This window comes from Colletotrichum fructicola (genome assembly GCF_000319635.2).
Source record: "Colletotrichum fructicola Nara gc5 chromosome Unknown KSG_Nara_v1_contig04, whole genome shotgun sequence".
Classification (NCBI taxonomy): domain Eukaryota; kingdom Fungi; phylum Ascomycota; class Sordariomycetes; order Glomerellales; family Glomerellaceae; genus Colletotrichum; species Colletotrichum fructicola.
Window position 1 is genome coordinate 1,400,859 of NW_027094054.1, and position 20,151 is coordinate 1,421,009.

Consider the following 20,151-nt stretch of genomic DNA (forward strand, 5'->3'; position numbering starts at 1 on the left):
ATCTCCCAGATCATTATAAAAGCCAATGAGAACGCCTGGCATCTGAACATCAATTAACCCCAATTCAACCCCAATTCATTTCCTCCTTCTGCTTGCTTAAAGTCAATCATCCCACTCATCACCATGAGGACCGTCGAAGAGTTCAAGATCGATCAATGGAGTACATCAATGCCACATAATTCCATTATCTTTGAACATCTGACAGCCCGCTGACCGAACACAGATCGTAAACATGCAGTATGTGCAATTGCTCTATTTCATCTCCTGCAGGCACAGCTTCTGACTCTTCCTAGTCCGGCAGCTTGTACGGGTTACATGGTAAGAAGCGTTCTCCTTCAATTGTACTCCGACCCATACTCACCACTAAGGCTCGTTCACTGCCGCCCCTTCCATCAACGAGCTGAAGAAGCTTTCCACCAACCCCGAACTCGAGATCCTGAACCCCGACCTCAAGCTTAGCTATGGAAACCACGACGGCAAAGACAAGCTGCGCGACAGCATCGCCGCTCTACACTCCTCGGGAGACAAGAAGCTGACCCGCGACAATGTCATCATCACGCCCGGCTCCATCATGGCCAACTACATGCTTCTGGAAACCATCTGCGGCCCAGGCGATCACGTCGTCTGCCAGTACCCAACTTATGGACAACTCTACCTGATCCCCAAATTGAACGGCGTCGACGTCAGTCTCTGGAAGATGAACGACGGTAACGCGTGGCTTCCGCGGATCGAGGAACTGGAGCAGATGATCAAGCCCAACACCAAGGCCATCATCTTGAAGTACGGCCCCCTAACTCTGGGGCAATCCTCACCTTCGTGTGCACCGCGATCTAACCTGACTTTTAGTAATCCAAATAACCCGACCGGCGCCGTCCTCAAAAAAGAAACCCTCCTCCGCGTCATCGAAATCGCAAAGAAGACCAACATCACCGTCTTCAGCGACGAAGTCTTCTCCCCGTTATTCTTCACCGACGCGAAGCCCCCGTCGATCGTGTCCCTCGGCTACGCCAACACCGTCGCCACCGGCTCTCTCTCCAAGGCCTTTGCCCTCCCCGGCATCCGCCTCGGCTGGATCATCACGGAGAATGCCGAGCTCGTCAAGGCCATCAACATGAAGCGCGCCTACACGACCATCGCCGTATCGCAGATCGACGGCGGCATTGCGTCGTTTGCACTCGACCCAGCCGTCACGCCAGCCCTCATGGAGCGGAATATCCAGCTGTGTCGCGAGGGGCTGGACCTGATTGAAGGGTTGGTGAAGCGGAACCCGGACCGCGTGAAGTGGGTTAAGCCTGAGGGCGCGGGCACGGCGTTCATTCAGGTCCTTGATGGGAAGGGCGCGCCGGTTGACGATGTCGACTTTTGCACGAAGCTGGCGGAGACCGAGAGTGTCTGTCTCATTCCCGGAGGATTCTGTTTTGGCGAAGGCGGGGAGGGTGACTTCAAGGGATACATGAGGATCATACTTGGAGACCCCGAGCTGCTGCGACAGGGACTCCCAGCCATGGAGCGCTTCATCCGTAGCTACCCGTAGACTGGGCCTTAATGTTGATCCAAAGACCCATTATTAGATGTCATGGAATGACATATGAGTCACAATAGAATCCCCCGTAAAATGATCGAAAACACCGACCATGTAAGCGACGCCCTTCCCGATGTCAATGACAGATTCTGCCGCAGGTGACCGCCCCGACGCGGTCTCACGCCACGCCGCCCGCGTCGATGCGGGGATGACTTGGCGATCAGAGTCTCATCTTACACTCACCTCGTCAAACCACTTCAATCAACTGACTCAGCATTCATGTCGGAATGGGTGCCAAAACGCATGAAGACCAGACGCCTGGGGGAAATGGTACGCCAATCCGTCTAAACCTCACCAGCATGACTGTTAACAGAAAGCAGACGGCCCGATCTCGTCCAGCCCCTCTTCAACCGGCGGCGAGCCCCGCGGCGCGCACCTCTCGCGCGACGGCGACGGCAGCCTCGGGGACGGCGGCGATGATGACGACGACGACGATGAGGCGGCCGCCGTAATCGGCTCCACCGACAACGGCAAGAAGAAGCGAAAGCGAAAGCCCAAAAAGAAGAACAAGAAGAAGGCCGCTGCGGCCGTCCAGTCGTCGCCGCCTCGCGTCCCACTGAGCGAGTTGTTCACCGCGGGGGATTATCCCGCTGGCGAGTTCCTCGACTACGAGCATAACTTCACCACGTCTCGCACGACGGCTGAGGAGCTGCGGTATCTTGACCGGTACCACCTCGACGATCCTGCGCTGCTGAACGACTATCGCAAAGCCGCTGAAGTTCACCGGCAGGTGCGGTACTGGGTCCAGGACACCGTGAAGCCCGGACAAACGCTCACTGAGATCGCAACCGGGATTGAGGATGGCGTGAGGGCTCTTCTTGGAAACCAGGCTATCGAACCGGGAGATGGGTTGAAGGCTGGAATGGGATTCCCGACCGGCCTGTCGGTCAACTCATGCGTGGCGCATTACACGCCTAATCCGGGCCAGCAGGACATCGTCCTCAAGCATGAGGACGTCATGAAAGTCGACTACGGCGTACACGTCAATGGGTGGATCGTCGACAGCGCCTTCACCCTGTCCTTCGACCCCGTGTACGACGATCTCCTAGCCGCGGTCAAAGACGCGACGAACAACGGTATCAAAGTAAGTCACACCCGCCCACCCATGCCTGCGCCGGATACCTCACTAACAGCAATAGACCGCCGGCGTCGACGTCCGCATCTGCGACGTCTCGGCCTCGATCCAAGAGACCATGGAATCCTACGAAGTCACCATCGCCGGCAAGACCTACCCCATCAAGCCCGTGCGCAACATCTGCGCCCACGACATCAAGCACTACCGCATCCACGGCTCCAAGCCGATCCCCTTCATCAAGAACGACGACGAGACCAAGATGGAGGAGGGCGAGATCTTCGCCATCGAGACCTTCGGCTCGACCGGCCGCGGCAAGACGTCCGACGACGTCGGCGTGTACGGGTACGGCCTGCGCGACGACGCGCCGAAGCACGTCAACCTGCCCTTTGCGAGCGCGAACAAGCTGTACAAGGTGATCCGCGAGCAGTTCGGCACGCTGGTGTTCTGTCGGCGGTACTTGAAGAGGCTTGGCGTGGAGCGGTACTTGGCTGGGCTGAACTGCCTAGTCAAGGAGGGGATTCTGGAGTCGTATCCGCCGTTGGTGGATATCAAGGGGTCGTACTCTGCTCAGTTTGAGCATACGATTCTGCTGAGGGAGGAGAGAAAGGAAGTTATCAGTCGTGGAACGGATTACTGATCGAGCGTTGTCGTGCGACGACCAGGGGATGAACGGAGATTACGCGACGTGGTTTCAGACACGAATTCAACACTACCCAGGCGGCTAGATTCAACATCATCGTGCTCCTTTTCCTTCTTTCTGTTTGGCGGTGCGACATTGCAACTTCAACATTCGCTACAGAGGTTCAACCCACCTGCTTTTACTCTCGTCCGCGACCCCTCAAGTCTAGATTTTCCACCGAAATACAGTCATTACCGAGTGTCCATCCATCTGAAGAGATAATATCATGCCTTCATCTTACACATTGCCTTCGAATGTTGAGAAAACATTCAGACGGGTTTGACTCCGACATACCGTTCATCGGAACTTGGCAAACCCGATCTACCCACTACTCTCCGTCGCAGACCCACGCAGAACCAACAGCCGAAAGCCCCAAAACAGGGCATCGTAACAATTACTAGCAATCTGTCATGCATGAGATTTTGCGCAGCTGTTTGTTCGACTAGCATTGGCTGGCACGGGCGCAAGAAATCGCGCTAAATCGGTTGGGATTTACGTTCACTAATCACAAATCCCGCCGCCCTGGATCGCAGGACACCAGTGTCAAGCCAGCTTCTACAGAAGATCCATCTGAAATAAATGCTGATTGAGATAGCTCGGTATCAGAAGTTACCAGAACACAACGCCTTCGTTACAAACCTTTCCTTCCAGCGTTCATCTGGAAGCAAAGCAGTTCGTCCCAACACCAGACCATCCTCCCAACGTCCGCACCACCCATGGATCACTATTCAGACCTCTCGCGCAGATCACTAATCACACCTTTCCAACACTGCACGCTCATAGGCCGAGGGTGGCTGTCTGGATCAGGCTCAGATGTGATTACCAACTGAATCCATCTCAAAGTCCAAGGGAGGACCATTCTCATTTTTAAGCTTCTCCGATGACAGGCAGCCTGGGATGTGCTCCATCGCGCAATCCGGCCAGACGTAAACTCATGCCATCTGAAGTCCGAGAACTCTAATCAATAATACGGATTTCGCCCAAGTCAACCGCCGATATCAACATACAGCGCTGAGTCTTTGCGTGGTTAAATCAACGTGTGTTCCCCGTCGGCTGGTGGCAGAGGAGCAGCAAGCGATGCCCTCGTGTTCCCTCTACTGAATTTAATTCGTACCTAATCATTGTTATTCTTTCTTCGTCATGGCTCTTGCCAGTAATCCACCAGCACAACCCCCTCCAGGACTTGAACCTCCGTCCGAGGACATCGAGAAGCAATCCGGAAACGACACAACCTCCCTCGAAGATGGCACCCAAGCCCAGCAACCACTTGCCTGGGACGACCCCCGTGAGAAGCGAAACCCTCAGAACTGGAGCCACCTCGTCAAAGTCCTCCACACCATGATCCCATGCTTCCTAGCATTCGAGATGTACGTTGCCCTCCCTTCACCCCTCCTCACCAAACAACCCATCAACTAACACCACCGCAAACAGCACCTTCTCAACCTCGATCACAGTCCCCGCCACCGCCCAAATAATGACCGAATTCTCCGTCTCCCGCACCCGCTCCCTCCTCCCCCTGACCCTCTACACCCTCGGCATCGCCGTCGGCCCCGTCTTCATCGCCCCCTTCTCCGAGGTCTTCGGCCGCAAGTGGATCTACTTCAGCACCTGCACCTTCCTCCTCGCCTTCCTCGGCGGAGCCTCCGCCGTGCGCTCCTTCTCCGGCCTTCTCGCCTGCCGCTTCCTCGCCGGCACCCTCGGCTCGGCCGGCATCGCCGTCGGCGCCGGCACGATCGCCGACATCTGGGGCCTCGGCGGCGGCGCGGGGGCTTCGCTGCTGTTTATTCTCGGCCCGTTTCTGGGCCCCACGCTGGGCCCGCTGGCGGGCGCGTATGTGCTGCAGGACCGCGGGGGCGATTGGCGCTGGACGCAGTATGTGCTGCTCATGGTGGGCGCGCCGATTTGGGTGGCTTCGCTGCTAATGCGGGAGACGTCCAAGGCGTGGATTCTGAGGAGGGAGATGGGGGAGCATCAGGATATTACGCTGTCTCGGTTGGGTACGCTGGCGAAGGGCGCGGTGATGCGTCCGACGAAGATGCTGTTCACTGAGATTATCGTGTCATCCCTCGCGATCTACTCGGCGTTTGCGTACGCGATGATCTTCAGCTACTTCGCTAGCTGTTCCTACATCCTCCAGAAGCTGTACGGTTTCAACCTGCAAGAGGTGGGTTTGAGCTTCATCAGCATCATCATCGGATACATACTCGCGACTGTCATGTATGGAGTGTTTGATGCGAGGTTTCGGGGCCCGGCGCTGAAGGCTGGAACGGCGACGCCGGAGCAGAGATTGTACGCGGCGCTTGTGGGAAGTGTTCTGCTGCCTGTCGGACTATTCTGGTAAGCCATCCTGTTCGGAGCATCGACTTGAGATGCTGACATGAACTCTAGGTATGCATGGGAGGCACACGCTGGTGGCAACTGGGCTGCGTTGGTCGCGGCAGGAATCCCATTCGGCATGGGGGCATTCTCTCTCTTTGTAAGTATCCGTCAAGTTTCTGTCCGAACTAGTTGCTAACATAATCCAGCTGTCCGTCATCACTTACATGGTTGACTTCTACGGCGCCAAGGCGGCTGCGTCCGGTAAGCATGGTCATTCTCGCCTCTTCAAATCACTTGCTAATCCCCAATCAGCTTTGGCCGCCAACGGCATTCTTCGATATATTCTCGGCGCAGTGTTTCCTTTGTTCACCATTCAGATGTACGAGAAGCTGGGTGTTCACTGGGCGGGAAGCGTGTTCGCCTTCCTTTCTCTGCCACTGCTCCCCATCCCCTGGTTGTTGCTCAAGGACGGACCGAGCTTGAGGCAGCGAAGCAAATTTGTCACGAGCAACCCTTGAAATAAACAGAAGCAGTGGTCTCGTTTTGAGGGCCATATCATTCCATTGTTGCAATTCAGACATAGACCGAGCTACCAAACGATTCCAAACATACGTCTCGTGAAACGCGAGAATCCTAGTAATGAAAACTCAAGACATTGGTACGACCATGAAACTTTACCGATCCGCTTCTGCGCTGTGACTGGGTCTACTGACGGCTTCGATCTTCTGCGACGAGGTCAAGGGGACATGAACGTTGCTGCACACCGCCAATCTGGTCGAGCTGATGCGCACTTTGATTCCGAGAAACGGTCTGACGGGATCTACCCTGTCAAGGGGCCTCGTCCTTGTCAGCGCCCGTGACTTGACCAGGTTTCGGCGCGAGATTCGAATGCTTTTGAGATCATACCTAGCTACATCCATTTGTTATTCATCTTTGCACAGGGAACTTGATCGCCACGCATGGCGCGACTTGAGAGAAGTGATTCTGAACCTGACAGAAGGAGACCGTCATTGTCAAGTCCACGATCGCAACTGGCCATCGAATCTTCCCGCGGATAAAGAACATTCTGCTCAGCCTCATTGAGCTCGATATTTGCCACGACATACTGCTAGTCTAAGAGTTATAATACAAGCGTACAAGCAATTATTCTAAGTTTCATTCTCCATTGATATCTCGTGTTCTCACCCAAGGTGAATCACAAGGACCGCCGGCGTCACCCAATAACTGCTCACATCCCAATACTTTGGCGATCAAGCATGACTTGATAAAGAAGAGTGGTTGTCAAAACCTCAGAAACCCACCATCGACGTCCCTTCCACCCCCTAACAGTGTTCAACAGTTCCAAAACGCTCTGCCCTTTGTGGTTGCGAATGCTCGGCTTGGCTCCTGCAATGATGAGAGATGTTAATGATTGGTAAACCCAAGCATCGAGATTGACGTGATAAGTATCCTTCTCAACAGCGCTGATTGTGAGCGCGAGAAGATATCCCAATGGCGTGTGTCCATCCTCGTCAATTGCATTGACATCCGTACCACTTCGAATGAGTTGCTTGAAGAAGCTCCAGTTGGTTATTCTTGATCGAGAAAAACGGTATCGAATTGCAGCGTGAAGTAGTAGAGGGTCTTTGATGTCTGAAAGACCTCCTCTAGGATATAGAGCAAGAATGGCTGCCGCATCAGACCAATGCCCATTGTTGATCTTGTCCTCTGCAATAGAACGATACTTGACCACTGTTTCTGCATCCAGCTGTGGCTCGCTCTCCACGAGAAGCTTCACAATGGTATGCGAACTCGCCCAGATCTCGAGGGCAAGGCTCAGTGGCGTTTCCCCGCCCTTCGCAGAAGAATGAATCCTGGCACGCATGGCGACCAATCGACGGCAAACAGTCGTATGGCCGAAGCGTGCAGCGAAATGAAGCAGGCTCCAGCCATCGAAATCGGAATCGAATGAACTGCTTCGGTTTCGCACAGGGATATGGTCTGTCGTCTTGTTGACCCAGTCCTTGTCGAGGTGAAGATGTGGTTCCATCAGATTGACAACCGACCACGCCCACGAAGACATGGCAGTGGCAACGAAATATGGATCTTTGAATATTCGACCCTCCGATTCAATCGTAGCGAGAATCTGGTAAATCTCGTTTGCTGGCTCTTCGCAATACGGTTGTGTGTCGAAGTAGAAGGCATTGCTCCACAACGTGACCAGATTATCGCGCGCGCCAAGATCGAAGAGGCCGCGCAAAAGACGACAATTTCTCATGCCCGCGGCTTGCACCATGAGAGTTTCGGTGCCGACACGATGATTGACGTCCACCAAGCCCTCTGAAACCAAAAGGAGGATTGTGTCTGTGATACACAGTGCGGCGTCTTTGTCTTTCCTGGCAGATGCAAAGACCTTTAACAACTTCTCGGCCACGGCCACGCCTTCCAACTGTCGCCCTGTGTTCTTTGCATGGTTGATAATGATTGAGAATGTTGGCAGCAAATCCTCTGACCATTCTTGCAGTCCCCATTCTGGGCTGAGCCTCGTCGCATGGTCTAAGGCGCTAGAGTCATCTGCCTCTGGATCATGGAGATCGCCACCCACCTTGAGCAAGAATTCAAGAGTATCCACTCGATGAAAACGTGCGGAGGTGAGAACAGCGACGTTCTTGATGACATTTTTCACCCCTGAATCAATGATTTGACTGACAACCGCCAAGGCTGCATCGCAAGATGGAAGGCTGACGGGAACGCTCCACACCCAAGACGGATGTAACCCGCAGCATAGATCGAGGATGGTGGTTGCATTGAGGGTCCAATGATTCCGATCCTGAATGGCCTCCTCCATGTTCGTGCCGGGGCCAGGGTCATGGACACTTTTGTTGAAGTTGGCTCCAGCGTCGATCAGGGCGAGGGCTTCTCGGTAATGGCCATGGTAGCAGGCTTCGACAAGTAGAGTGTGTCCGTCTCCCAAATCGTGTTCCAGGTCAGCCCCGTGACGCAGCAGTATCTCCAGAGCGAGTTCGAAGTTTTCCAACTCCCAGAAGGCTCTCCACACCAGGGTGCCGTCGAAGACATCTGGGTGAGTCTCCTCAATGGCATCAAGCTCACGCTCGAGACAGAGCTCCGCAAACTCTGGGTAGGAGTGTCGCATGGCTGTGATGAACTTAGGAATTGGTCGGGTGATTCCGTCTCCTTCGAACAAGAGTCGCTCGCTGATATGGGGGCATATTTCGAGAATAAAGTAAGCTACCCCTTGGTGTCCGTGGCATAGGGCAATGTGGTAAGGTGTCCAAGCCGGATACATCACAGTCGGGTCAAAACCGTCTGTCCAATTGGGGAAGTGGAGACAATCTTGATTGTTCGGATCCGACGCATGAACACAAAAGCCTTTTGAAGAAATGTTGAGAAGGGCCCCGAACTCAACAAGAAGAACGAGGGCTTCAAAGTTTCCTTGTCGCGCGGCGATGTGAACCGGAAACCAATAGACGGCCTTTGGCTCCTTCAAGATGTCGAGATGGTCGAGGTCGTCACCTAGCCATCTGACGACTCCGAATACTTCGGCGTCAAATCTCTTCCACAAAGCCCAATCAACACCATCTTCATTATCATCATCATCGTCGTCATCCTCCTCCTGCTGCTCGTCATCAATGTAGTCCGCGATTGAGTCCCGGTACTCGCCGAAATCACCGTTCTTGAGCCAATCAGACCGAACCTGAAATAGCTCACCATCTCTTCGATAGTGCCGATCAAAACGTTGCTTGGCGGACTCGGTGTCTTGGTTCCACTCCTTGTATTCATCCTGAGGGCGGTAACGAATGACGCCGGCGTTGGCGTGGAAGCCGGATACGGATAGGATCTTCTTCATGACATTAAGATAACCAACGTCTGTGGCCCAGCAGAGAAGGTAGGGATGTCGCAAAACCCCGAGGTTGTAGAGCTTCGGTTCCGCAACTAAGTTGAAGAAGCGGTCGGCAAGTGAGAGGGCCGCGAGTGCACTGATGACGGTGTCCCGGTGTTTGAAATCTTCACTTGGCGAACCCTGGTCGAATAGGACATCGACGATGGCGATCTTCAACTCCGGGGGGAGTCGACCGAGGTTTGCCATCTTGGCGTCGTCAGTGGGTTCTCGGTTGGTGTCGATGGGCTGTCGGTGGTGTTGTGGGAAAGGTTGTGGATTTTTCGTGGCTGGCTTTGGTAAAGGTGAGGCAGGCAGTCGCAAAGTTGAGTGATGCTGCCTTCCTTTCTGGAAAGAGCGACCTCCCGCACAAAGGCTTTGAGGAAAGCGCGACCCCTTCCATGGCTTCCATGAACGCAATTGCGAGCACCTTCCACAAGATCCCACAACACCAACCGCATCTGAGGTAGATGTTCTAAAGCTTTCTCCGAACAATGAATGTACTTGTATCTACCCTATTTCTTTGTTGCTGTCGACCACGGTCGTGCCTGATCTTCTTCCATCTGCTTTGGCCATGCAGTCTTCCATTGGGTCTCCCTCATTGTCTTTCTGGTCCAATTTGCAATCCCTTTCTCGCCCTCGAACAGTCTCTTATCCGACTCGCAAATTTGGATGCGGTATCTTGTTTCTTTGCTTCACGATGATGAAGTGCGGCGAAATCAAGATGGAAAGCCCGTCCAATGAAGCCCCTTTCCTTGCTAGGTTTACGTAAGACACGGCATGACGTCGATGGCAGCAGTCAGCCACACCCAGCATCAAGTCTTTCCTACTTCAGCTGCCTGTCCCTTCGGGCATCAGTACGAGAAAACACCCGTGTCAGTATTCTGACGCGTAAGTTACCTTCCCTTCCCCTTGAGTCCATATTATTTGAGTGTCTTGTCAGTAACCATCACCTCCAGGGCATCATGCAACAGCAGCCTGCTCTGTGCCACCACGGATCTTCACCAAGACGCCGGTCCCCGAAAGTGCTTGCCACGCAACGCCCGCCAGTATCACCAAACTTCGCGTCGCCGAACCAAAAGCATGAGTCGTCAGCATCAAAGCCGCATCGGGGGTGCCACCGTCCGCGCGGCGGAGATATCGGTGCCGAAACCAGCCTCCAACCCCGCCCCAACCGGGATCCAACCGCCCCCAACTCCGCGCCGTTATTCCTCGCAGATCGTCCCCGCATCGCCGCCACGCCACTGATGCACCCCAGATTGAAGCAGGCAAGGGTGCTTCTGCAGGAAGGGCCCCCATCGTCCGCCACCAACAACACTATTCAGCCTCTCGCCTCGCCATTCCCGCATCTCATGGCAAGGACCTGTCATCTAATCGACTCAGCGCCGTCAATGCGAACCAGAGAATCTGTCATCGTATTCTCCTCCTCGCATTCGCTCTCCCGCTCGAACACACCCTCAGGACGCACACAGTCTGATGTCACCGGAGCCCAACGGCACCCCGAAATCCGCAAACCAACCACTCCTTGAAGGAACACAAACACAAACCCCTTCATGTCGCGTCCCGTCGTCGTTAGGGGATACGCGCGAAAACAATGAAACAACCCCGTCCCACCGTCCCAAATGCCAGCTACGCTCAGGCCCCTCGTGGCCTTGGAGCAGCACACCCGCCTTGCCCCAACAGAGCTTCGCCCAATACGGCGTAAAGAACGCGAGAGACTGCCGCCCCCCGTCATCATGGGGCCAACAGAGAGTAACGTCAGCGCCCAGAGATCAGACGGGAGCACCCGCGCCATCGATTGGCTGCGCCCTGCACCGTTAATCCCGGCGCGGCATCGGCTCCGGTGATGAAGAGTGGCGCCTGTTGCCTCGGCGGGCATGCACCCGGAAACAAGTTGTGCACCTGCATAACTGGGGCATATATGATGGGCAGCGCCCTCTCGCCAAGATGGTGTATTGATCTTGGAATTTCGTTCAGACGCCATCGGGCATCTAGAAGAAATTCACAAGCATTTCGACAGACACAGTCAAAATGATCATCCCAAGCGATATCTCGAGCCTCAACAACGTACGCCTGGCAGTGGCTCTGCCACTTGCCCTGGTAGCTATTGTAAGTCTGCCATTGCATTCAAGCTCGCCCTCTCTAGAGGTATCGATACTGACATTACCACCAGGGCTTCCTCCGCGCGATATACAGAGCCGTCTACAACATCTACTTCCACCCCCTCTCCTCCTTCCCAGGACCCAAGCTCAATGCAGTAACGCGCCTGCCCTTCACTCGCATGCTCACCGCCGGCCATGCCCACAAGACTCTCTTCGACCTGCACCAGAAATACGGCCCTATCGTGCGTCTCGCCCCGGACACGATCGACTTCGCCGACCCACGTGCCTTCAAGGATCTCATGGGCCACTCCAAGGGCGGCGGCTCCGGTGGTGAGAATTACAAGGACCCCGTCAACGCCCGTTACAAGCCCCACAGCATCATCAACTCCAACCGTGAGGACCACGCCCGCATCCGCCGCGTCCTCGCGCACGGCTTTTCCGCGCAGAGCATGGTGGCGCAGGAGCCCCTGATCCAGAAGCAGGTCGACCTGCTGATCCAGCGCCTACACGAGAACTGCGAGGGCGGCAACAAGGCACTGAATATGGTGTCATGGTACAACTGGACGACGTTTGATATTATTGGCGACCTGGCTTTTGGGGAGCCGTTTGGATGCCTTGAGAGCTCCGAGTACCACCCCTGGGTGTCTGTCATTTTCGACAACATCCACGCCGGGGTGTACAGGAACCAATTACAGCGGTACGCGCTGACGAGGCCGTTTGCGAAGTGGTTGATGCCTAAGGACTTGAAGGAGAAGCAACGCATGCACAACAAGCTGAGCCAGGAGAAGGTCGAGAGACGGATGGCGTTGGGCGAGTCGAGGCCAGACTTTGTGCAGTCCATGATGATGAAGGAGGGCCCTCTGGTAAGTTTAGCTGCCCTTGTGGCCACAGTTGAGGTGACTGACGTGCCCTTGCAGGCAATGTCCAAGCCCGAGATTGAGCAGACCGCCGACACCCTCATCATCGCCGGGTCCGAGACAACGGCATCAGTGCTTTCCGGTGTCACCTACTTTCTGACGATGTACCCCGAAGCTATGGCCAAGCTCGCCGAAGAAGTGCGAACATCCTTTAATTCCGAGCAGGAAATCGACATTCTGAGTGTCCAGCGCCTCAAGTACATGCTCGCCGTCCTCGACGAGAGTATGCGCGTCTACCCCGTCGTGCCGTTCGGTCTTACCCGAGTCGTCAAGCCTGGCGGTGACTACATATGCGAGACCTACGTACCCGGAGGCGTAAGTTTGAAGGGATCAATTCCACAGTGACAGAAGCTGACAGATTCTACAGACGAGAGTCATGGTCTCCCAATGGTCCATCTACCGTAACGAAAAGTACTTTGCCCAACCGACCACCTTCATCCCCGAACGCTGGCTCGGCGACCCCCGCTTCGAGAACGATGACCGAAGCGCTCTTCAGCCCTTCTCATTCGGACCTCGCAACTGCATTGGAAGGAAGTGAGTTCTCCCCAATCTCTCCTGCCGTAGCATATTTCTGAGAATTGATTCCCAGCCTGGCCTACTCCGAAATGCGCGTCATCCTCGCTAGAGTCATCTGGAATTTCGACCTTAAGGTAGCAGAGGACAGCACCAACTGGACGGAGCAGAAGCTCTACGGGCTGTGGAAGAAGGGACCTCTGAACGTCCATCTGACACCAAGGAAGATGGAGTAAAACGCTGGTCATTGGATAAAAGCATCCTTGCTGCGTCGCCTTTGGTGCAAAGATGCAGGGCGGAAAATGGGACAGTTGCATCATACGGGTCACGGAATCCATAATTATTGTCTTTCGAAGGCATCTCATACATTGCTCTTTGTAATCAAATCTCATTGTTCTAGTGAATAACGGAAGGTGTCTTGGAGTTTTGTTGTGAAGATGTGCCACTCGTAACATCTGTTGTCCCGGACCTAAGGCAATATCTGGCATTCTCCGTATGGACTCAACCATTGGGAGGGTATCGGCATTCTCACGGGACGTCCATATGAATTTCCAGACCGAAGAAGATTTGGAGACATTATTTTACTGAAGCCCTAAATCAGGAGCTTGATAGGACTTTACCCCCCCTCAACCCGTCAACAACAAAGCATCCACCCTGCTTGCTCCTAGCTTTCCCAAGTCCACCATGAAATCTCCTTTCATCTTCTCTCATCCAGCGCCACTGCGCCAGAGGTCTTCTGCGACGGTTTCTTTCATCCCAAAAAAGCCCATATTCTCCTTCAAGTGTCTTCCCATTGTCGCAAAGACCTGCAGCAGCCCCTAAGAAACCAGGCTCCATGTGTTGAGGACCTTCCACAGCCCATCTAGCAAGAGAAAGAAACAACCCCAAACCACACCAAAGAAATTTCAGCCTATTCTCCTTCCAGTGCCAAGGACCTGTCCTGTTGGCTGTAAGTTCCACCAGAGTTCACAACCGAGAGAGCTAGCAGCGAAAGTGTTCTCATCCACCTGGTTCAAGTTGGTGTTCATCTGTGCCCAGTACTGCCGCAATCTGAATGCACGCGCTTGGAATGCGGCATCAATGAACTTCGGAGAGCCATTAGAGCCCTTGTCGAACATGACGAGCACGGGACCCAGAACCAGGGGCACAGCAGTGTGCCCCATTGAAACAAGCTGCCGCCCGCACCAAGATGATGCTAGGATATTCTCCTTCCAGTGTTGTCCCTGCTGATGTCTCGGGCCCACCAGATTTGACAATCGAATGAGCTCCCCTCTTCTTGTAGCTGGAGAGGTTGCAGGGCCATGCGCAGCGAGGCCGCGGACGAAGAGAAGGGAGCCATCCCGTGAAACAAGCAACCATCTGGGCGGCCCACCCGGTTGGGGCAGGTGTCCATGGAGCTGGTGAACGAAGAGGACGGACAAAGCCCGCTGCGATAGCCACCAGATTCCCACCCCAAATGACGTGCTGCTGATGGTGGGGAAATTACGACACATCTCGGTGCCGATACCTGTAGTAAGTTGAGAAAGTGAAGCCTTTGAAGATGGAAAGGAGCTGAGGACATACCGGTGAAGCCGCTTCCGCCAGTAGGGATCGGCTTGTGAATACTACCAAGAATGATGGCGTTGCCCTTTCAACCCAAAGATTGCAACAGAGCAAGCAAATACTTCTTTTGTTGCATTGAAACCACACCCGAGTGGCCCTTGACATCGTAGGTGTAAGAGACACAGCCCGAGAAACTGTTAATAGACGGAATTGGCCCGGCCAACCAGGCCAAAGCCAGATCCTTGTGTCAGAAGACACTGCAAATCGACTTGTAGTAGGTCGCGAAGACGGTGTTCGCGCCAGAGATTGTTGTCTTCCAGCTGATCTCGGAAACATCATCCTCCGCGTCGTCAGCGTTTACATCGGGCAGCCAGATAATCGAACGTCCTGCGAAAGGGTAGCCACTATCCCGCATCGGGGCCATCGTTCGATGGGGGAGGTGGCAGACGCAGCCGCCACCGAGAATCGATCGTACGGGGTAGCGGTGTCTTGGGTGTTCGAAAGTCTCTGCTCAATGTCAGCTTTTGGTTGCAGGTTTCTGCTGGGTGCGTGTCTTACCGTGAGGAAATTGAGAAGGTCCCCAGTTGAGCACTTGAAGACTTGGGAACACGCGAACTGCGTGCTCCGGAAGGTCTGAGCTCCTGGCGCCGGAGCCCACCCAGACGAACTTGGTGGCTGATCTCCGACGCCTCGGAGAAAGTGAAGGCTTGGGTGTTCGAAAGTCTCTGTTCAAAGTCAGCATCGCGAAGATTTCTGTGGGGTGTGTGTCGTACAATTGAGAAAAAGGAAAAGTGAGCGTGTAGTCGGCCTCGAGGCCCAGACGAAGTTGAAAGCCTCGAGGCCCGGTCGAAAGGCTGGGTGTTCGAAAGTCTCTGTTGGAAGTCAGCACCTGTGCGAAGGTTTCTGTGGAGTGTATGCCCTACCGTCGGGAGATAGCGAATTAGAGAACGCTGAACGTCCAGACGAACTGGACGGGCGCCGAGGCAATATCGAAGCCGGGAGCCTGGGTCTCACCGTTGTTGATAGCCTGCCACTCAGCCGTCAACAATCGGCGCAGACTCCAGACAGCTTCCTGCTGTTATGATAGCGCCCGTGGCATGAAAACCCACCACGAATCTTGAAGCAAAAACCTGTTGAAGATGGACGCGGCACTTGATGCATGGTGCGGTACAGCTTTAGAGCCACGTGCTGCATCATCGGAAGTCTGTGAACAAAGCCCAGAAATGGGTGCGGACGACCGGGCTTCGGACTGAGACCGAAGGAGACGATGGATTCGACATCAGCATTTCTGCCGCCAACCACCCAGCCGCGTTGGCCTCGCCATTGTCGTTGACGTCGCGTGAGATCTGCTGCTCTGCGGTGAGAGTCAAGTGTCGAAGTTGCTCCAGTGGCGAGAATCTGGAGATGAGCTCCTGGTCAATAAATGGGCAGATTGAAAGGGCCCGCCGTCCTCACTGGTGATGGTGACGCGAACTGCCGTCGCAACCACTGCGACGAGGGTGGCATGCGGGTTGCCAGAACGGCTTCAGAGAAGAGGGACCATCTTCGCCAGAACGTAGGGCATTTCGAGGCGGCCTTAGCCCTCATCAGCAACGTGGACGGCCTGTGAGAGCGATCCGACCAAACTGTTCCATGCTCATAGAGCATTTGACAGCTTCATGAACGACGAGAAGGGTTGCACGAAGAAGCGAGCGTCAGAAGACCTCAGGAAACTATTCCATTCCCCTCATTCTCATCCCCTTGTCCCCCCCATTACCTGGAATGTTTGAAAAGAAAACGGCAAGAGGGGGGGAACTGGGAAGGGGATGATGAGGTAGTTGAGCACCACCACAGATTTCGATACTGAAAGGGTAGCCCGCGCCAAGTAAGAGAAACTCGGTACCCTCTTAGTGTCAAAATCTGTGGTGGTTGATAGCTTTCTAGGCTGGAAGGCATGTCGGCGAGGAAGGTGTCAGGGAGGAATGACATCTGCGAGGAGCATGACTTCTTGCGCGAAGCGCCCCATAAATTGGCGGCGGGAAATCCGCGAATCTTGGGTGTTTAGCGTGGCATGCCGAACAAGAAACCTGTAGTAGCTCATGTTGTCGTCGCTGCGCTGTCCGTTGAAGTTGGACACTTGGGTAAGCTGTGATCGGGATGTGGTAGAAGTTTTGTCCGTCGATTGGCTTCCACCAAGGCAAATCCATTCTTGATTCACTGCAGTTGCCAGACGAGCGTCGCTGATTGTTGAAGCTGGGGCCGGCGGCCAAATGCGCAGTTTGGCCGTATGTAGGGTCCCATCGGCGAAGCTCTCTGTTGGCCAGGCGAGCGTTGCTCAGTGTCAATGTTGGACATTTTGCAGGCAACTAATTTCTGAGATTAGAGCCAAGGAAGAATCAATGTCATCCCGCGGGCGGATGCGGACGGCATGGGGTGCTTACCCAAGTGCAATTCAAATGAGGGAAAAGAAACCACCAGGCCCAAACATGTCGTTGCCGTTGGAAGGACGGATGACGTATGCCCGGGCGGACAACAACCACACCTGGGGCGGAGGGAAGGCGAAAGGCACCCCATGGACGTTGAACATGGACGCGTGCCCTGTCTGTGAAATAGGTTTGGTCAGTGATGGTTCCAGCGAAAGAGACATCCTTCCTGCAACATACGGGCCGAGTCTGAATGAGCTGGTGAACGAAGAAGACGCAAAAGCCAGTTCTGCCCTTTGTGGGCGTTCTTCTCCCGGCAATTTCGGGTGCTTTGTGTGCTGTGAAGTGGAAGGAGGGGTTAAGTTCCCCGTTGAGCGGGCTAGTGCGACCCAAAATTGGACGCAGAAACAGGACCTGTTGTGGGCGTCAGACAGCGAGTATGACGATGGGAAAAATCAACCCCAGAAGATGATGGTAAGTAGGGTCTCTGAGCTTGAAATGCTTGTCTGTCAGTGTTGGTACCTACCCGAGTTGATGGTTGGTATTGTTGTTTGGAAGTTGGAAAGTGGGTAATTTGGAGCTTTGATTCGAGCCCGGAAGGTATGGTATATAAATACCATCTTACGGTCTTCCCCGTCTGTTGGAGCTGATGTTATTGATGATGCGAAAAGTTCGCCGAGATTCTGTCTTCAGAGGGGGCTGTGTTGTTGTGAAAGTTCTTGATGGGTGCGTGGTTGACGAGGGGTGTTTTTTGGAGGAGTTTTGGGGATGGTGGAGGTTGTGGTGGTTTTTGTGGGACTAGAACTTGGACGTCAGCCGCCCAGAATTCTTCTGCAGGCTAGGTAGGTAGGTAGAGACGGGAAGGCTGATGGTGCGAGGGTTGGGGTGGCCAACCCCCAAGCAGCCTCAGTCGGATTCCAGACCATTATCTTGTGTGGTTGTCGTTGCTAAGCGAGGGTAGGGTTTTTATTGTGAAAGTTGTCACGAGACGAAAATTCTTTAATCGCGCTTTCTTCAGGTGGTGTGAAATTTCTGGTTCGCTGTTGCTGATCAGGGACAAAGCCGCTGACTGCAGCCGGTCTTTGTTTTCCTCTTTGTTTTGTTACACTTCGGTTTCCTTTTTGTGGAGCCGTGTGTTCCTATCACCAACTGCAACCTCTTTCCATAAATCTAATTCAGTCACTGAATTAGCTGGTTTTTAAAACTTTCCTTCATATTGTCAGAATCATATAAACTTGGGCTGCTCATAGCCCTAGATCGCAAGGGGCACACTATCATAAAATACCAGAACCCGCTCCTCATTCTATATGCGCCTGGTTTACGTGCCCCGAGGGGTGGAAATCATGCCCCTGCTACCAAGAATGGCCACGAGCGTATGAGAGCTGAAAATTCTCAACCACGACTTGGTAATTTCCATTATTCCCTCAACATCATGGCCTCCGAGATACTCGTGGCGACCTACGGATAGTTTAGGCCAACTACAGTCCGTCTGCAGGCCAAAGATGTGACGGGCAGGCACTCAAAACGATGGCTAACGCTCAACTTGTGATGACCTGGTTCAATTGATACTGAGATGAAGAAGGAAAAAGTCGGAAGTGGGGGCGCGAGCACGTGAGGGCTCTATGGCGTGACACAAGAGCGCCGACGGCAAGCTCTGGCAGACAGCGATGAGCATCTGGCCCAGCTCCTCCAGAACTTCAGGGGACGACAGCAAGGTGGACTTGAGTAGGACCGCCTTGTGACTGGCGTTGTTGATGTCTTTCTGCGTGGGAAGGCCTTCTGCCTTTCGCGACAGCGCGTCTGCTAGCACATTCTCGCGGTCCGGACGGTACTGAACAACAAAGTTGTAGTTAGACAGATGGCCTGCCCAGCGGTCTTGTCGGGCGTTCAGAAGCCGTTTCACCATCAAGAAAAAGAGGGCCTGGTGATCCGTGATGACGTTAAAGCGCTGCGATACAGATATCAGTTGCCCTATCTATCACCCTCGCAAAGGGCCCAAGGAGGAGCCTTGTTTACGAAGCAACGAAACACAATTTGGTGGATGCATTGGTGCCCCTTATTTTGTAAGTCCATGCGGTTTCATGCCGGAGGTGATGATCGAAGAACCTGGTATGTCCTGTTGGTGCCACTTCAACCGGGACCAGGACCCGAGATGCCGATGTTCTCTCTACTCTGTTTTTTGTTTTCCCAAGGCCACAGTGCGAGCTTTTAAATCTGATGGATTCTCGGACCTTGCACTCTAGGCTTGACGTTGCAGCAACCGGGTATGTCCTTGGGCCGGTCGGCTCTTGCAGTCGCGTGATGGGCCACCGGAGCAGTTGCGCCGCAGGCGAGCCCCCAAGGAGCACTCCGTTGAAGATGACCCAGTTCGCCAGTTCATCGGAACCGTTCTTCATCCATGCAAACCCATTTGGTACTTGTGGCGATTCTCCTGGGAAAGAGCTCATTCCGCCTCAAGTTATTCGATGAACAGAGCTGTCTTCGGTGTCTATGTTTCTGGCCAGCAAATAATCAGCTGCCAGCATGGAGTGGGATTATCTTCAAGGTCAAATAATATGACGGCAGAGAAATGCGGTCCATGCCTCCGTTGCAGATATCGCTAGGTGAAGTATCTTGCAATTGTCCAAGTCCATGGCAGTGCCAGTTTGCCATCGCATATATCTGCAGAGTAATCGTCGACCTGGGCCTGCTCGGCATGCTAGTCCAACTGGCTCGGCTGGCTCGGCTGGCCCTGCTGGGCCTTCCAGTCGTCCTGAGAGTCCTTTACAAACTAACCGTTGAAGGGGCCCGACTTCTGGGTTGCTGACCCTACTTCGCGATGTTTGGGCTTTCGAGAATTCTCTCAATTCCGACCATGGAAGGCATTGAGGGAAGATGCTGCAGGGCCCCAGCTACTACCTTCTTGGATTCTGGCCGCAAGATGATGAAGGAATCAGTTCTCAGGACGTCGTGGCCACAAATGGAAGGTACAACCGGGGTGAGATATCCACTACCTCTGGCAGAATAATACCGTTGTTTTGAATGTCTCTTTGCTGACACACTCACGTAGACAGCCCACCAACAACAAAAATGATTTGCTGAGATCGAGTGCTCTGGCTCAACTAGTAGAAACGCATGCGTAATTAACGACATCCACATACGCG

General features: G+C 54.0%; 6 protein-coding genes across 6 annotated transcripts; 4 read left to right on the forward strand and 2 right to left on the reverse strand.

Moving 5' to 3' along the window:
* Positions 1-123: 123 nt before the first annotated feature.
* aspC-1 (Aspartate aminotransferase) lies at positions 124-1,534 on the forward strand (the record flags this gene model as incomplete). Its single annotated transcript, XM_032035743.1, has 5 exons — positions 124-160; positions 224-237; positions 294-318; positions 369-780; positions 847-1,534. 5 exons carry the CDS (start codon positions 124-126, stop codon positions 1,532-1,534), a joined length of 1,176 nt encoding a protein of 391 aa, XP_031885131.1.
* A 275-nt stretch (positions 1,535-1,809) lies between these two features.
* CGGC5_v007203 (Methionine aminopeptidase 2-1) lies at positions 1,810-3,294 on the forward strand (the record flags this gene model as incomplete). The annotated part of the gene is made up of 3 exons (XM_032035744.1): positions 1,810-1,852; positions 1,903-2,666; positions 2,722-3,294. The coding sequence occupies 3 exons, from the start codon at positions 1,810-1,812 to the stop codon at positions 3,292-3,294; spliced, it is 1,380 nt and encodes a 459-aa protein (XP_031885132.1).
* Positions 3,295-4,476: 1,182 nt separating this feature from the next.
* TPO4-2 (Polyamine transporter 4) lies at positions 4,477-6,173 on the forward strand (the record flags this gene model as incomplete). The annotated part of the gene is made up of 5 exons (XM_032035745.1): positions 4,477-4,703; positions 4,768-5,673; positions 5,725-5,812; positions 5,862-5,916; positions 5,968-6,173. The coding sequence occupies 5 exons, from the start codon at positions 4,477-4,479 to the stop codon at positions 6,171-6,173; spliced, it is 1,482 nt and encodes a 493-aa protein (XP_031885133.1).
* Positions 6,174-6,883: 710 nt separating this feature from the next.
* Positions 6,884-9,742, reverse strand: Tnni3k-5 (Serine/threonine-protein kinase TNNI3K; the record flags this gene model as incomplete). Its single annotated transcript, XM_032035746.1, has 1 exon — positions 6,884-9,742. The coding sequence occupies one exon, from the start codon at positions 9,740-9,742 to the stop codon at positions 6,884-6,886; it is 2,859 nt and encodes a 952-aa protein (XP_031885134.1).
* Positions 9,743-11,563: 1,821 nt separating this feature from the next.
* Positions 11,564-13,300, forward strand: CGGC5_v007206 (Trichothecene C-15 hydroxylase; the record flags this gene model as incomplete). The annotated part of the gene is made up of 5 exons (XM_032035747.1): positions 11,564-11,641; positions 11,706-12,497; positions 12,552-12,866; positions 12,919-13,085; positions 13,141-13,300. 5 exons carry the CDS (start codon positions 11,564-11,566, stop codon positions 13,298-13,300), a joined length of 1,512 nt encoding a protein of 503 aa, XP_031885127.1.
* A 5,266-nt stretch (positions 13,301-18,566) lies between these two features.
* CGGC5_v007207 (uncharacterized protein) lies at positions 18,567-18,914 on the reverse strand (the record flags this gene model as incomplete). Its single annotated transcript, XM_066151820.1, has 1 exon — positions 18,567-18,914. The coding sequence occupies one exon, from the start codon at positions 18,912-18,914 to the stop codon at positions 18,567-18,569; it is 348 nt and encodes a 115-aa protein (XP_066008668.1).
* Positions 18,915-20,151: the final 1,237 nt, after the last annotated feature.